The 17,889-nt window shown below is 38.4% G+C and overlaps 1 protein-coding gene, 1 long non-coding RNA gene and 3 pseudogenes across 3 annotated transcripts; 3 read left to right on the forward strand and 2 right to left on the reverse strand.

The window, feature by feature from the left end:
• Positions 1-611: 611 nt before the first annotated feature.
• Positions 612-3,204, forward strand: LOC143591254 (quinolinate synthase, chloroplastic-like; annotated as a pseudogene). Its single transcript, XR_013145626.1, has 7 exons — positions 612-1,322; positions 1,415-1,699; positions 1,765-1,983; positions 2,064-2,158; positions 2,228-2,725; positions 2,812-2,973; positions 3,064-3,204. The product of XR_013145626.1 is annotated as a quinolinate synthase, chloroplastic-like (transcript).
• Positions 3,205-3,355: 151 nt separating this feature from the next.
• LOC143591260 (high-affinity nitrate transporter 3.1-like) lies at positions 3,356-5,161 on the reverse strand (annotated as a pseudogene).
• A 6,815-nt stretch (positions 5,162-11,976) lies between these two features.
• Positions 11,977-12,724, forward strand: LOC143591255 (uncharacterized). The gene is made up of 3 exons (XR_013145627.1): positions 11,977-12,087; positions 12,194-12,327; positions 12,413-12,724. It is a non-coding gene; the product is annotated as an uncharacterized LOC143591255 (long non-coding RNA).
• Positions 12,725-14,649: 1,925 nt separating this feature from the next.
• LOC143591248 (elongation factor Tu, chloroplastic-like) lies at positions 14,650-16,270 on the forward strand. The gene has a single exon (XM_077071508.1). It carries the CDS (start codon positions 14,688-14,690, stop codon positions 16,122-16,124), a length of 1,437 nt encoding a protein of 478 aa, XP_076927623.1. The 5' UTR covers positions 14,650-14,687; the 3' UTR covers positions 16,125-16,270.
• A 642-nt stretch (positions 16,271-16,912) lies between these two features.
• LOC143591261 (mitogen-activated protein kinase kinase kinase 20-like) lies at positions 16,913-17,889 on the reverse strand (annotated as a pseudogene).

The raw sequence follows: 17,889 nt of genomic DNA on the forward strand, positions 1-17,889 counted from the left end.
ACCAAATACAATAAATTAAAATCACTAGACAGCCTTTTATCAAATTCTTTCTAACTCTTACTAAATACCAAATACAATATATTTAATGTACCACACTAATTAAGGAAAGACATTTTTATTTTTGGAACGACTAATTTCTTGTGTTTAGGCCATCATCACACACTTTTTAAATTGGCGAGCTCCGTTGCCTCACTTTGGCTACACTATGTTGTCTTAACCGGATCAATGTTGGCTTAGGCGTTCTCTCGGGAAATCATATAGCCACACGGTGGGATGAAAACTCGAGTTGGCTCGGGATTCAAACTAACAACCTTGCACAAAGCCTAACTCAAATCCTTCGCTGCCTTAATCAATCGAAAGTAACATAAGTGGAGATTAAACTTAGGTTTTTCACTGGAGAATCCAAACCTCTTACCAATAGGCCACACGTGGTGGATTAATTAAGGAAAGATATCTAATTAAGGCTACCCTAAGTTTTAAAATAATTTTTATATTTTTCGCGGGTAATTAGGTGTAGGACCAATACAAGCCTTTATTCTGGTTATTCCTACCCCGCCTTATTTGAAGCTCTCACCAACATATCCATCATTCAACCGTTAGCTTTTCCGGCCATGGACTCTGCAACTGCAACATTCGGCATGACCAGCTGTTACTGTTCTCCTTGCTTCAACAGCAAAGTTACAAACCCTAACCACACCACCAGACTCCGTCTTCCATATTTTACTCTATTCAAAACCGTCAAGTCTGTTGTTATTGCCGGAAACCCTAGATGCTCAGCTGTTACTATTACTCCGTCTATCACATCAGACGGCCAGATATCTGCTCAATCAAAGCTTCAAAGGCTAGCATCAGAATTCAAATCCATTTCCGAGCCAATTGATCGACTCAAGCGGCTCTTACACTACGCGAGTCTTCTACCGGAGTTTAACGACTCGCTTAAAGTTCCGGTGAATCGAGTGATGGGATGCACGACGCAGGTGTGGCTGGATGTGAGAATGGACGCCGACGGTTTTATTAGGTTTTTGGCTGATAGTGATTCGGAGATTACGAGAGGTTTTTGCTCGTGTTTGATTTCGGTTTTGGACGGAGCGAAGCCGGAGGAGGTTTTGGGACTGAGGACGGAGGATTTGGGGGATTTGAATGTTGCTGCTGGTTTGCATGGAGTGAAGGCTGATTCCAGGGTTAATACTTGGCATAATGTGTTGGTTAGTATGCAGAAGAGGACGAAGGCGCTTCAGGGAAGGTCCGTTGGGGAGCCGTTTCCGTCCATGGTGATCACCGCAGAAGGTATTGGCGCGAAAGGGAGTTTTGCGAAGGCGCAGGTCAGTGTTTGTTTAATACTAATACTATGCTAGTTTGATAATTTTGAATTCATAAAATCGTATGTTTAAGCTTAGCTTTTGCATAATTGCAGGCAAGGTTTTTATTCCCAGATGATGCAAAGGTTCAAGAGTTAGTCAATTTATTAAAGGAAAAACAAGTAGGCATTGTTGCATATTTTTACATGGATCCAGAGGTGCAAGGTGTTTTAACTTCTGCGCAGAAACTTTGGCCTCATATTCATATATCCGATTCGTTGGTTATGGCAGACAAAGCTGTTAGCATGGCAAAAGCAGGATGCAAATTCATAGCTGTTTTAGGTGTAGATTTCATGTCAGAAAACGTTCGCGCCATTCTTGATCAAGCTGGTTTTCCTGAGGTAACTATTATACTTTTAATCTTTTGTGATTTATGTTTTTTGTGGCTTACATAAGTGTATTGCAGGTTGGTGTGTACAGGATGTCTGATGAACAAATTGGCTGCTCATTGGCTGATGCTGCATCTAGCCCTGCATACACGAGTTATCTCTCGGAAGCTTCTAATGCTTCTCCTTCACTCTATGTTGTCTATATTAACACTTCTCTGGAAACCAAAGCTCACGCGCATGAACTTGTGCCTACGATCACATGTACATCTTCTAATGTTGTACAAACCATCTTACAGGTTCCTTTTCATTCTCATTTGAGTACCAATTTTTCACTTTATCCTTTTCATTTGAGTAATTGCTCTGTTTTGTTTATCAGGCATTTGCTGAAGTACCAAACTTGAATGTATGGTATGGGCCGGATTCATACATGTTGTGCAAATATTATTGTTACCTAGGCTGCATTATTTTCAGGTAATTCAGTTAATTCAGCCACAACTTTCTGTGAAGTTATAGTTTCTTACAATGAATTGTTTGTGTCAGAATGGAACATGCGTTGTTCATCATCTCTTCGGGCACGAAGTGGTGGAAAAGATTAAGGACATGTATTGTGATGCATTTCTCACTGCTCATTTTGAGGTCCCGGGTGAAATGTTCTCTGTAGCCATGGAAGCTAAAAGAAGAGGAATGGGGGTGGTGGGGTCCACCCAAAACATACTAGATTTTATAAAAAGTAGGGTTCAAGAGGCACTCGATAGAGACATTGATGATCATCTTCAGTTTGTGTTAGGAACGGAATCAGGAATGGTGACATCCATCGTTGCAAATGTCCGTCAGCTATTACGTTCTTCAGTTAGTGCAGGGAAAGTTATTGTTGAGATAGATTTTCCAGTTTCATCAGATTCAGTTACCACAGTTTCACAAAAGTCAAGTGCGGGACTACAATCGGGTGATGGCTTGAATGTTTCTGTAATACCTGGTGTGACAAGTGGTGAAGGGTGTTCTCTTCATGGTGGTTGTGCATCTTCTCCATATATGAAGGTATAAACAAATTATAGTAAAGATCTAATTTTTTTGAATGAAACTGTTTAACCATAAGTTAATGTTTGTACCAACTTGTTAACTAGATGAACTCGCTTACTTCGCTTTTCAAAGTGTTGACTAGCCTACCACATGGTAAAGATAGTCTTACACAATATGAAGCTGGACGGTTTAGTTTGCTTACACCAAAAGGGAAGTTAATTGCAGATGTAGGTTGTGAACCGATCTTGCATATGAGACATTATCAGGTCAGTTTTGATAATATGAAAATTTTAAGGAAAAAAAAAAGAAGAAACATGTGTGTTATTTTTATTTACGTGTATTTAATTATTTGTCAGGCAACAAAGAAACTGCCAGAGAAGCTCATTTATCAGATCCTGGGTGCTGGTAACAATGGAAGAGCCCCATAGTGTTTTATATAATCCATCTGTTGTAAAGATGGCAAATGCTTAGAGATAATGTATTCAAGTAAGGTCGTTTGACTAACTGCTTTATAGACCACACAAGTATACGTCTTCTTTTTGATTTAAAGAAATAAACATCATTAAACTGTATTAAAAGCAAGCATCTTTTAGTTATAAAACCAAACTAGCATTTTTTTTGTCTGTATTAAGTATGCAGAAAATGATCTCATTTCTCGGACGCGTTTGCTTTTTTCTTCATTATGTGAAAGAAATCAGCCAATGTGACTATGGAGAAGATGCAAGATCATGTGATATGTGGTGACATGTGATTGCTTGAATCTCAAAACAAGTTTGTAGATTTGTGCACATTTGTGGTCTGACCTTAGGTTACTTGTTCTTCCTGAGCATTGAATTCAAAGGCCCTCACAAATATACCGCAGAGAGTATATCTAAGACTGGCCTGAACACAACCTGTATAACTAAACGTGTTTGTGGATTTGACCTGAAACTGTACGAACCTGTCTAGACTAATCCAAAACCCATGAATTTCGTGTTAGGTTCGTATCGTGTCAGATTTTCACACCCATATATATCTTTCAGTTGTCCATGTAAATGACTTGTTAAACCAGTGCATGCCTGTATGGACAAAACACAATCTTGTGTGGGCCAGTCTTGAGTTTTTTCAAAAGGTCACCTGTTTTCCTCCAAGAACAGTCCTATACTCCTACTGACTAATGGGTGCGTAGCAAAATTTAACTTTTACGGTCTTGTTGGCCTAGTTTGTGCCAGCTGTGAGGTCTAGTTGAATCTCCATGTCACTGTGATTTGCTCTACCCCTGCCTTTAGAACTGCAAAGTTCCATTTAGTGATAGTTATAAGTTAAAACAAAAAACGCCCTGCTTGCGGTGCGCACATATAATGTATATATGTGTGAACCCTTGGGTGGGCAAAAGTAAAATTGCACTAATTTTGACGTTATTTTACTAATCACGTGAAAATAACGTTAAAAGTGGCGGAAGGTTAATCAGGCATCATGTGGTGGCGTTGATAGCCGAAAGACAAGGGCACATGCACCAATCAGCCGGTGTCCCAATGATTGAGTGTTATGTGTCTTATGTCCAAGGCTTGATTCAAAACTACTATCGAGCCGGGGGTCTCACCGGAAGCAGCCTCTCTATCCCTATGGGATAGAGGTAAGGCTGTCTACATCTTACCCTCCTCAGACCCTACCATAGCATTGCTATTGGTGGGATATACTGAGTACGATGATGATGATGATGATGATAAGTTAAAACAAAAGGTTTGAATCTGTATGCACCAAATATCTTTTGTCAATCATAATAGTCATTGGTTATGTAACTGAAGCCAAAGACTCAAAGATCTGGTCAAACGATGGCCTTGGGTGGGTGCAGCTTACTCTATCATATGCAACTTCAATTGTGTTTTGAAATTGTGTAGGTTAGAGAGATGACATGACTAAAAGTTTTGCTCAAAATATGTGTAGGAAGGTAGAAGTTTAGCTTAGGAGTTAGGAGCCCACATGCTTGGCATGGTTTACCTAAAATAGATTCATTGCCTCGACTAGAACATATCGATTTCTCAAGGTACACCAACGTGAACAAATTATTGTACAGCTAGAGACAACTACCGAGTCTCAAAATTTCCCTTTAACGAAGTATGTCGCAGTTGTTAGAATGTTTGGTATGTTTATCTTAATATTGCGGTTTTTCTTGGGCATGCGCTTGTGTTCAAACCTCTGAAGTTAAGGTCTCTACCTTAATTTATAGTTGTATCAAAAGAAAGAGACCAATCATTTAACTTTATTAAAATGCGTCCGAAATTAGTAAAAGAAATGACCTATAAATATTAAAGTGGTCAATTAGTTTAGGGGTACTTTAGTAATTTCATTTTTTAATAAACTATAAATAAAAGTGAAATAAAGTAAAACCATGATTTTCCCTTAATTGAATAAGTCAAGTCCGATTGACGCCATTTAATTAAATAGGTTGACTAGTCGACCCGTTAAACCCATTTTTAAGGCCACCGATTGATTATCTAATTTGCAAACTTGATTATTACTCATCCTTTTAGTCACTTTTGAGTTAAACCTGTAATACTTTGTTATATGTTAAGTGTGTGCTGGTTAAGATTGATGTTTTTAGTATGCATAGAAATACAAGACGTATTCGTTATTCAACCAGCGACATGAAATCTATAAACCCTCTAAGTTTCACTTTTAAAATGAAAAAATATGCATCATACTTCCACTTAATCATATAGAAATAACCCGGCTTGATACGGTTCGGTTCGGTTTAATTGGTTTGTTGTCAGACTTGGGTTCACCGGGTTTTAACTTTTAACACCCACACCCTCTAGGGATGGCATTGAAACCCGAACCCGATGGGAAAACCCGAAACCCGACATAAATGGGGCGGGTAATACCCGACCCATTAGGGTTTGTGATTAGTTTTGAAATTTTTCGCAGGTTTGGGACGTGTTTGGGATTTCTGATAGGGCCCTTTCTGATATACCCGTTTACCCGATAGCATAGACCCATTTACCCAATGTACCCGATATAGCTTATAATATTTTATATATATACTATATTCCAAATATATTATTTGTCGAAACTTGTTTATGTCAATTATTTGAGATATTTTACCTTTATGGTAACCATCTTTATAATCAATTAGTTATATTTTGTCAATACCCGGTAGAAACACGACGTGTCACACCCCGACCAATGAAGGCGGAAACATCGAGGCGCGACATGATTGTTCATTGCACAACGACACTATAAAGTGACAATATTTAAACAACTCATTTAAATCCATATAATCATAACTAACACAACAATTGTTCATACAAAATCCCAAATAGACAAATAAACAAATAACTCGTTCTTTCATTTTCTAATATCCTAAAGCCAAGATGATAAGTTTCTTCAAGTAATCCAATCAAGCTAACATCAAACCTGTAACATTGCATAAAATAGAGTTTGTCAACACAAAAGTTAGTGAGCAATTTTCATAGTTTTGGACAATAAGTGTATAGTATGAAATCCACAACTAGTATACGAAAACAATAAATAATAGCAACAATTTAGATAATAAAACCGTCAATAAGAATACATTGACGACAATAATGAAATCGTCAATAAGAATACATTGACGACACCTTTCTATATGGGGATACCATATATACTCGGAATTAACGTATGATCATACTTTGATAAGGCTACCCACCTTAGCATTCAAGAATTTGCACATAATCATGTAAAGCATATAACACCAAATCGAGCATTTATTTAAGTAAACATATACAATAAGTGTTGTGGTTTAAGACTCAAGTATAAATCATTTGAATTTGAATAAGTATGCAATGTCACCCCTAAAATAAAAGATGGAAAACGGGGGATGAAAAGGTACTCACATTAACAAGTAACTTGAAAGATAGTGTCGTGAATAATCGGAGAGATCGGTTTAACGAGCAAGACCTATATTAAACGGGTCTTGTGTTAGTAAGTAGTCTTGGAAGGGTTTAAAATAAAATACATGATAAATAAAGTAAATAAATAAAGTTTAGGGTTTAAAATGTAAATATTTGAGAAATTAAAGAAATGAGTTTTGTAAAATAAGTTTACTCGAAACCGAGTCTCGGTATTCTATTCATTAGTTTTTTTTTACTCAACCTATGTTAAGTAATAATGTGGGTTAAAATGCAATATTGCAAAACCCTTGGTTATAAGAATACCAAAACAAGGTTTAAACGTGTAAGGCCCCGTTACCGGTAACCCTACTTTCGTGTTGGATTTACTCATAAACACAGTTCTAAATATCAGAGTTAATTAAAACATTTATGCGGAATATAAAACTTTCAATAAACATTACATAAGTTATAACTTGTCTCAAAACATTTATTGTCTTTCACATTAAAGCATTAAAATTAACACATCATAGGTCTTCAGATGCCAGATTCTTGTTCAGTGCCATGTGTCTCCTCAAGCGAGCTGCCTCAACCTACACACCTGCGTGCATACTAAAAGTCAGCTACGCTGAGTGAGTTCTAGTTAATCACATGATCATACAATACCTTCTTACATTTCATACTTAATCTCTTAACTTTCTTTCATATACACCTAAGTGCTCTACCTTCATTTTTACTTTCTTACTTTCTTTACGTACATAATCATACGTTCATTTTTACCTTCATACTTTCCTTACATACATAATCATACTTTTTAAAGAGCCTTTCGCCCTATAACCTCACAGATATTATAAGGGTCTGGTCCCTTGTTTTCGAATATTAGAAGGGTTCGATTCCCTAACATCACAGATATTATAAGGGTCTGGTCCCTATCATCACAGATATTATAAGGGTCTGGTCCCTAGTTTTCGAATATTAGAAGGGTTCGATTCCCTAACATCACAGATATTATAAGGGTCTGGTCCCTATCATCAAAGATATTATAAGGGTCTGGTCCCTAGTTTTCGAATATTAGAAGGGTTCGATTCCCTAACATCACAGATATTATAAGGGTCTGGTCCCTATCATCACAGATATTATAAGGGTCTGGTCCCTATTTTTCGAATATTAGAAGGGTTCGATTCCCACTTCGTTACCATACAACCATACATCATACCTCAAGTATTATTAGGGCTCGGTACCCTTTTCGTAACCATACAACCATACATTATCATTTCTTTCTTCTATTATCACTGCCATGCTCATATACATAATATAGATAACATTCTTACCTATACCTAGCGTTACAACCTGACAGTACGTGCAATATCCGAATATCGTTCACGTACCATCAAGCAATCAATCTTACATAACACATATATCACATAGGGCATACACTTATCACTTAGGATAAATGTATTAACAACACATCAAGTATGCACACAGCCCCGAAAACATAACAAGGAATGGGGCTAGAAACTCACCTGAACACGGTTACGTTCACCGTTAATCGTAATTCCTTTCTTCAGTTGTGCACGGCTGACTGTATAACAAGTATACGTATCAATTAACTATCACTTCTCATAATGTATTTCTATCTTTATATGACCCACAACGAACGGGGGTCCGGGGGCAGCGCCCCTGGCAGCGGGGTCTAGGGGCGGCAGCCCCTAGCAGGGTCCAAGGGGCAGAGCCCCTGGCTGGGGTCGAGCTGCCAGGTCAGCTTGGAAAAATTTTATTTCCATTAACTGTCTTAACACATTTTTCATTAGATTTTTAATTTATTTTCTAAACGAACTTGGCTTTAGGCGAAGTTAAACCTCAGGCGAACTTAGCTTTAGGCGAAGTTAAACCTCAGGCGAACTTGTCATCAGGCGAAGTTAAACCTCAGGCGAACTTGTCATCAGGCGAACTTAAACCTCAGGCGAACTTGTCATCAGGCGAACTTAGCTTGCAGGCGAAGTTCATCAGGCGAACTTAGCCTGCAGGCGAAGTTCATCAGGCGAACTTAGCCTGCAGGCGAAGTTCATCGCTTGAAGGCGAAGTTGCCCAGATGAAGGCGAAGTTGCCCAGACAGCCTGCTGTTTGGTTTCTGTCCAACATTTCGAGCGATTTTAACACCCCCGCTATGGTTCAATATCACCCACTGCGCTTCCCGACCATTTCCGGTCACTTAACACTAAAAAGCTTGGATCTTTAAACTTCAAAGTTCAAGAATCTTACCTTTTTGAGCTTGTTGGATCTTGTTTCCTCGCTTAATCACAACCAACCGCTCTCTCTTCTCTCTCGGATCTTGGTCTCTCTCTCTACGGCTCTCGGCCTCTCTCTCTCTCCTCGGATCTCGGCCGCCGGTCGGCTTGTGTATGGGGTGTGTGTGTGTTTTGGAAGTGTGAAGGAATAGATGTAAATGAAGATATTTTTGGGTTTAGGGGATATTTATATCCCTTAAATCCCATTCTCATTTAACCCATCTCAATTAATCCAAGTCCAAGACCCGCTCCTTACCCGATATTAATTAATTACGCGAAATCACTAAACATAACTTCCTTTATTCATCATTAAAATTTTAGGATGTTACAAAACGAGTGTTCGGGTTTGTCGATTCGAGACTTGATAATTGACCAAGCTCAAAGTTAACTTCCCAAAATAATAAATGTTATGAGATAACTCAATAAAATCAAAATAGACTTAACCAAGTATGTAGTTCTATTGTGAAGAACCTTAACGTTTGTTAAGCGAGTATACGACTTTATCGGTCCGAACTTGTTATAAGATCAAGTTGATTACCGACATGCCACGTATGTTTAGAAATTAACTAAAATTGTTTTAAAATATAATCTTGAAAAATATGAGTTTTTGATGGCTAAACACACACTTGTGTGTCTTAAGCGAGTAAACTCGGTTTAGTTCGGTTTTTGGTTCGGTCCTTGACTCGGGATAAGACCGAGGATGGTTACCACATACCCAATTACCATGGAACTTGTAAAATAACTTATAAATAATAATGCTCAAGTTTTACATTCAAAAAGTTAACAATAAAGCTTTTAAATGAAAGTTCGGTTCTCAACTCGGAATGAAACCGAGACTAGTCCTTACATACCCAATACCATGGAACTTGACAAATATGAACAATAAACTAAAATATGCATAAGTTAAGCAAGTATAATAAGTTATATGGTTAAATTTGTTAACTATATAAACAAGGACTACAAAGTCCTCCATGTAACCTTGCCTTACTAGCCCGACATTTCAACCGGCCGAGACCGGAGAAATGAAAAACCGAAGATAAACAAGGAGTGTATATTATATATATGTTGTATATGTTGTAACATCAAGCTTTAAGTATCAAGAAGTTACTTAAAATGAAAGATTAGCTTAGTTTGACATTGAGAATCAAACTATGAAGAACAACCTTAGAATTCAAGAATTTGAGAGAGAAATGAGAAAATGAGCAAGCACAAATCAAGAAGATAGGTGTGTATATATAGGGTAAGTTGAATAAGTCTTTCATAAAGGGTATTGCATGAAAATGGGTTGGTTATAGACCCAAGAAAGCACAAACTACAAATGGGTCTTTCAAGTCTCCATTTTGATAATTTTAGTCCCTGGAGTTCGTTTTGAGCATTTTCGGGGCATTTTAAGAACCGAAAAGGGTGTTTTTTTTAGATCCGACAACTATAAAACAAATATGTAACATAAAATTCATCATTTTGATAATATCGAAGGGTTCGGGATACAAAACGGGTCGGGTTTACATTAAGAATAAAAGTATAAAATAACCCGAAATTGACAAATGTCACACGACGGGTTTTGAGCAGGGTATACCCAACAGGTATTTTATCAAAACCCGAAACCCAATGGGAAAACCCGAACCCGACGAGTGATTACCTGATTAAAACCCGACAGATTTGAGACGGGCTTTTATAACCGGATATGGGTTTGGGAATACCTAAACCCGACCCATTGCCATCCCTAACACCCTCTTTGATGAAGGGGCATTTTGGTCAAATAATATTCTGATCATAAACCGACGAGGGTTTTGCAAGGCCCTCTTTAGTCACCGGAAGCAGATCCAAAGGGTTTAGCCGAAACTCATCGGAAGATATGCAATCGTTCGGTGGGAGAATCCGATTGATCGCAAATAACGCCGTTAAGTCCACCCGTTGCTCATTGTCTAGGGTTTGCTCGTCCGAAGCCAATCAATCACTCCTCTTTTCCCGGTTACTTCCTATCCATTTTTGGGTAATTTACTTGGAAGATAATTGTTCATTGTTTACTCCATGGTATTTGATTCTAAGAAAATGAATTCGAAAGCTTGATTATAGTTTATAAGTTGTTTGTTTGGGTAATTGATATTTTAGGTTAGAAAATGAAACAAGGTAGAATCTGCAGGTCTTGTGTTACCGGAGTGTTTTTTGATTCGACCATATAAAATAGGCTGCAAATTGTGTGAATTAAATAATGTTAAGACAATGATGATACTAGATCATGTAGACTCTAGCTCTAAAGCTTCTTCAATACACAGGATTTGTCTCTAATTGTATGAATCTTTGACATGTATTTTGTGTTCTAAGTCGACTAGCATGATGAATTCCTCTTGTTTAGTTTCTTTCTGTAAAATAATGAATCCGAATTAGCAGTTAGTGAAAGCTGATTGCATCCAAACTGGATTGAATTCAATGGAGGCTCAATTTTTGCATATGAAAGAAACCCTAGAGAAATCTATTTTGGGCCCATGAGCTATATACAACTAAACCCTAACATTACAATGTTAATATCTATATTTAGCATATCTAAAGCTCTTGTCTTTTTATACAATTAGCATTCACAATATTTTTACCCAAAGGGAAGTATATATCTTTCTACTGCCTCAGTAATGTGATAGCCATGATATATTGTTACAGTCGATGTTTATATAAAGTTGACTATTTTAAAGAATTGTAAGCCATTGAATTGCAGTTTGTAAATGGTTTTTCTTTTTTAGCTGAATCCAGTATGTTGCTATTCATGATATTGTGGGTTGAGTTATAAGATTATAACATTTTTTACTTCTGAATGCTTTTTCAGACAAAAAGTTATGGATTGTTAAGAGAGCTACCAGCTTCATGCAATGTTACTAGCAGACCCTCGGTAGCATCACCCTACAGAGAATCCAAGACAGGCTTCTTTTTAGGGCCTCAGATTTTGACCCAATTGACTAACAGGGGCGTTACGACATTGAATGATTCACAGAAATCTGACTCTCAAAATGCTTCTGCCACTGCTACTGAGGTTACACCTCGCATCAAGTTCAAGAGGCTAGATAAAACAGCCCGACACATAATGCAGGCATGCTTCTATTCATACTTACTACTTTTGGAAATACAGATTTTGTAGTTTCTATTAAAAAATGTAGCTCGTATTCAGATACTTGATAAAGAAGCAGTGGAGGAAGTGAGCACGCAGAGAGAAATACCTGATATAAGGCCAGGCTATATAATCCAATTCAGATTGGTAAGAAAAGTGCATTGATTTTGTGGTTATTTCGTATTCAAAACTTATGTAAACTTCAATCACTATGCTATAATAAGATAATATAATATAATCCATGACATTGCAGGAAGTACCCGAGAATAAGAGACGTGTATCAACAGTGAAAGGAATTGTGATAGCAAGACGTAATGCGGGTCTAAATACAACAATTAGATTAAGAAGGCTGGTTGCAGGAGTTGGTGTTGAGTCTCTGTTACCTCTGTAAGTGTTTAAAGTACTTTTTACTTTCTTTTGCACAATTATATAGCAAAACGAGGTTTTTTTACACAAATGTTTGTTGATACAGGTACTCACCCAATGTGAAAGAGATAAAGGTTTTGGACAAGAAGAAAGTGAGGAGGGCAAAGCTTTACTATCTCAGGGATAAAATGAATGCACTCAAGAAATAGTAACTGCCACAAAGAGAGGTATGTTTGAATTGGTGGGTCGGGTTGCCTTTTCTCAAGTATTATTTTTTGCTTAGCGAATATTGAAATCTTAAGTTTACTGTCGTATTTTTGTTTAGGAATGTTATAAGTTGGACTGATCTTTTGTTTAATAATTGCAACAAGAATTGTGTGTTTATTCATTTGATTAGTGTTAATCATATGAGTTTTAAGATGACTTATTATCAGTGTTGCAAAAATTCCGACTAAGCACCGATTAATCGCCAGTCCCTACCCCATTGATAAATTTTGGGCTAGTTGGCCAATTAATCGGTCAAAGGTCAAATCCGGCCAAAATCACCATTAATCGGAATTGGTCAGCGTTTTCTGGAAGGGTTCCGGCCAAAATCGGCGGTTTCCAACGAGATTCCGGCCAAATTTGGCGGTTTCCAATGAGACTCTGGCCAATTTTCGGCCAAAATGTGTTGTAAGTGTATATACAAAACTAAAAGTTACATATAAAAATGAAATGTGTGTATATAAAACTAAAAGTTACGTATAAAAATGACATGTGTGTATATAAAACTAAAAGTTTTATAATAAGCAGTGTTGTAGAAATCGATACTCGCTAGTCGGGCGGTGAAGTGGGGATCTGAAATTCAGCGCGCACCACTGACCACTGACCTGCACTCTCACCACAAGCCCTCACCCTCGTTGTTGACTCTAGATTCTCTCGGTTTGCACTAGCTTGGGTCGAATTGTGCACACAAGCACGCACATGAAGTCATGAACGCTGTTCTTTTTTTCTCTTTGAGAACCTGCCTTTTTGCTCGTTATGCTTAAAGTTTGGTATGATACTGAATACGAATTGCTCATTTCTCTTCATATATTATATTCCATGAAAATTATATAAAAAATTTAGGACGTTACATTGTAAAAAACATGAACTTGTAGTTGATTTCAGGCTAGAGTGCATAATGAGCTCTTATATGTAAATATCACAAAAATTATGAACTCAGAAATATACTCCTCTAATTTGATGTCATTTTCAGCTTTCTAAGTTCAATTTAAGAGACTAGACACTATATATTCTACTTCTAAGTTCTATCTACTTACGTCGTTACCGTTCTTCCTTTCTATGTTTTTCATAAAACCAAGCCAATCTTCATGTTTCATGGTGTCCGGTAAGACGTCCGGTTCAATGTCTGGTCTGATTTTGAAAATATTTACCAAATCAATAAAATGTTGACAAAAATATATTGAAATATTGAAAAAAGTAAAATCTATCTCACTTTCAGTTAGGGTTGTTCAAAAATCTCATGGCTTGTTGGATAAAAGTTTGAATACAACTAGCTAAAAAAACTTGATTTGTTACAACCTGAGCAGGGCCGTCTCCGAGAATTTATATGACTCAGCCGAGCCGAAATAAAAGGCCCGTAGACCTTAACGAGTAACGAAATAATATAAACAAAAAATAGTTTAGGCCTTATGTAAATGGATTTTTGTTTGGGTTAAATAATTATTAAATTTTTAAATAAACTTACTTGGTTATGATTTAGGTTGTGTAAAAACTATTTGTATAAAAATAAGCTTAGAATTTCTCAGTGAGACTAAAACCTACAACCTTTTGGTTGTGAGTTATACATCTTTGTCACTAGACCAAGTTAGTTATTATATAATTAGGGTAAAACATTAAATATACATATTTTTTTCATATATATATAAAAGTGTGTGCCTCCGAAAATTAAATGCCCTGGCTGGTCGCTCACGTTGCCTTATGCCCCACCCGGCTCTGAACCTGAGCTGAGTTGGCTCATTTTTGTAACTGAGCCAAAATCGACCATGACTCGGCTCTGGACATGGCTCGACTCGTTGGCTAGTTTAACTTCAAAATCGAGCTCCTAAACCTCGTTTAATTTCAAGCTCGAGCTCAAAACCACCTAGTTTTGACTCGTGTTTAACTGGTGAACAACCCTAGTCACCGTCCCAAATCCGGAGTGAAATAAATCCGATTATTTGTGGTGTAAAGATAAACGGATCCTATATGGCAAGTGGTACGAACACGTCACACACACACACACACACACACACACACACCCACCCATAAAAAACCCCAAATCTCAAACCCCATACTATTATTTTTATTCCACACCCACACACTCCCACTCTATCCAAATCCTATCTTCTTCTTCTCCGATGGCTTCCATCTCCGCCGCAGCCACCGCTGCAGCCTCATTCACCACCTTCTCACCACCCTCCTCTTTCACCCTCTCTAAACCCACCACCAAATTACTCCTCTCCTCCACTTTCCTCTCCAAATCCAACACAAACCTCTCCCTCCACACTCCCAATCCCACCACCACCGGATCCACCACCCACCGCCGCCGCCCCCTCACCGTCCGCGCCGCCCGCGGCAAATTCGAACGAACCAAACCCCACGTCAACATCGGAACCATCGGCCACGTTGACCACGGCAAGACCACCCTCACCGCCGCCCTCACCATGGCCTTAGCCTCCACCGGCGGCGGCGTCGCCAAAAAATACGACGAAATCGACGCCGCGCCCGAAGAACGCGCCCGTGGTATCACCATCAACACTGCTACTGTCGAATACGAGACCGAGAATCGACACTACGCCCACGTGGACTGCCCCGGTCACGCTGATTATGTTAAAAACATGATTACCGGTGCTGCCCAGATGGACGGAGCTATCCTCGTCGTCTCCGGCGCCGACGGACCCATGCCGCAGACCAAAGAACACGTTTTGTTGGCCAAACAAGTCGGTGTGCCGAATATGGTGGTGTTTTTAAATAAACAAGATCAGGTTGATGATGAAGAGTTGCTTGAATTAGTCGAATTGGAGGTACGCGAATTGTTATCTTCGTATGAATTCCCCGGTGATGATATCCCGATTATATCCGGTTCGGCTTTGTTAGCTTTAGAAGCTTTAACCGAAAACCCAAAAATCGTAAAGGGGGAAAATAAATGGGTGGATAAGATATATGATTTAATGGCTGCTGTTGATGATTACATTCCCATCCCGCAACGACAGACCGAGCTCCCGTTTTTGTTAGCCATTGAAGATGTGTTTTCGATTACGGGTCGTGGGACTGTGGCCACTGGCCGGGTTGAGAGAGGGACGGTTAGGATTGGTGACACTGTTGAGATTGTCGGGTTGAAGGATACTAGAACCACGACGGTTACCGGGGTTGAGATGTTTCAGAAGCTTTTAGACGAAGCGATGGCTGGTGATAATGTGGGGCTTTTGTTGAGAGGTATTCAGAAGATTGATATTCAGAGGGGTATGGTGTTGGCTAAGCCTGCGACGATTACTCCGCACACGAAGTTTGAAGCTTTGGTGTATGTGTTGAAGAAAGAAGAAGGTGGGAGGCATTCGCCGTTTTTTGCAGGGTACAGACCTCAGTTCTACATGAGGACTACTGATGTTACGGGGAAGGTGACACAGATTATGAATGATAAAGATGAGGAGTCGAAGATGGTTATGCCTGGTGACCGTGTGAAGATGGTGGTTGAGCTTATTATGCCGGTTGCGTGTGAGCAAGGGATGCGGTTTGCTATCAGAGAAGGTGGAAAGACCGTTGGGGCAGGCGTGATCCAGTCGATTATCGAGTGATTTGAGACGAATATGTGGTGGTTTTATAAAGTTGTTTTGAGTTGGGAGATTTTATTTCATAATTGTATGCACTTAATTTTGCATTTTAAGATGTCACACATGTTGCACCTATTTTCTTGAATCTATGCTAGTCTGTTAGTTTAATCATGAAAATAGAATCTTTGTACTTTGATGTTTATTACTTTTGTGAGACTTTGCATATGAATGGGTGGATCTTGCAGCTCTGTTTACCATGTTCAAGTTGCTGTGTGCTGTGTACTGGTTGAGTTTGTGTAAAACTGCATTCTTTTCAAGGAGACATTTGACTTGATTCACATGAGAATTTGCACAAGTTACAAAAACATGACGATGGATACTAGGAGCGGGCATGAGTCGGTTTTGGACTTAAAACCGAAAATCCAATTTCGGGTTATAAAACTGTTAATTATTTCAGTTTTTTCGGTTTTCACAATAGTTCGGTTCATCTAAGTTTTTTGTGGTGTTGAAAAAAATGGCCAATAATTTTGAATTTGGCCTAAACATTAGGTTTAAATTTTATTTTAATTAACGATTAATTGAATGTTACACATTTGGGATTAAAATTTTTAGAATACACTCTTTATAATTCACATTCAAAATAAAAATCATAAAATTTCAAATTAAACATATGAAAGATTGAAAGAATTTATTCAATTTCATAATCAATCAATCCTACTAAAGAAACTTTGTTGTATATACTAATATACCATGATACAACCTTCGAACGCATACAAAATCATGATCCTAAGTTAGAATCCAACAATCAATCTCTAGGAAATGGTAACTAATCTTACTGGAAATCTCTGCACCGCATGTAATCTAGCCTTTATATTTTCTTCATTTGGAGTATTAACATGCACATCTTCTTCATAGCTTGATTCATCTGAACACGAAGGCAACCACAACTCATCATCAACTTCTTCTTCATCATAGAAAGATAGCAATGACGACGTTATCCTGTCTATGTCAAAAACCTCGCGTGATTCTCCAACTTCTTTGATACGATCGTCGTCACCATTGCACAACCCTTTTAAGAAAGGATGATTCAGCAACATGTTAGCAGTTAATCTGCACATAACCTTTTTGCACAAACAATGTTTCAAGAAACTCTTCCCTTCTGCAGATACACTGCTACAAACAGATAACAACTCAATATCGTCACCAATACGAGTTAACATCTTCAACGCCCAAATCTCGGTTCAAAAGCCAGAGCGGTTTTCCAGTCAACATCTCAAAGACGATACACCCGAACGCCCAAATATCAGCAGGTTGTTCTTGAACACCATTAATCAAAGCTTCTGGTGATAAATACATAGGGGTGCCCCAACCATAATTGTTCTTCTTGGTCTGTTTCGTCCTCTTCGCCAAACCGAAATCCCCAATTTTAGCAATAAATTCACCGGTTTTTCCCGCTACAAGCAATACATTTTGCGGTTTCAAATCACAATGAACAAACCCTCGCTTGTGAACGTGACTCAACCCATGAAGAATCGATCTAGCGTGCCGCCGCGCATCCAACTCCGGCAATCCTACGCCATTCGAGTTCTTGATGAGATCAGCAAGGGTTCCACCAGAGCCATACTCCAATAAAAAATTGTACACCATCTGGCCTTCATCTCCGATCGTAACTTCTTCACCGAAACACTTGATGACATTCGAACAACCGTGAATATTATCCAGAACCTCTTTCTCCTTCTGAATCGAACCCGAAGCAGAGGCACCTGCAGATTTCACAGCCATGATTGGC

The sequence above is a fragment of the Bidens hawaiensis genome, unplaced genomic scaffold (genome assembly GCF_021521415.1).
Source record: "Bidens hawaiensis isolate Kalapana, Puna unplaced genomic scaffold, B.hawaiensis_p1.1 tig00039497_1, whole genome shotgun sequence".
Lineage (NCBI taxonomy): Eukaryota > Viridiplantae > Streptophyta > Magnoliopsida > Asterales > Asteraceae > Bidens > Bidens hawaiensis.

What these genes read in the sequence shown, in the direction of transcription:
- LOC143591248 (XM_077071508.1), top strand. Translation starts at nt 14,688, where the DNA reads ATGGCTTCCATCTCCGCCGCAGCCACCGCTGCAGCCTCATTCACCACC.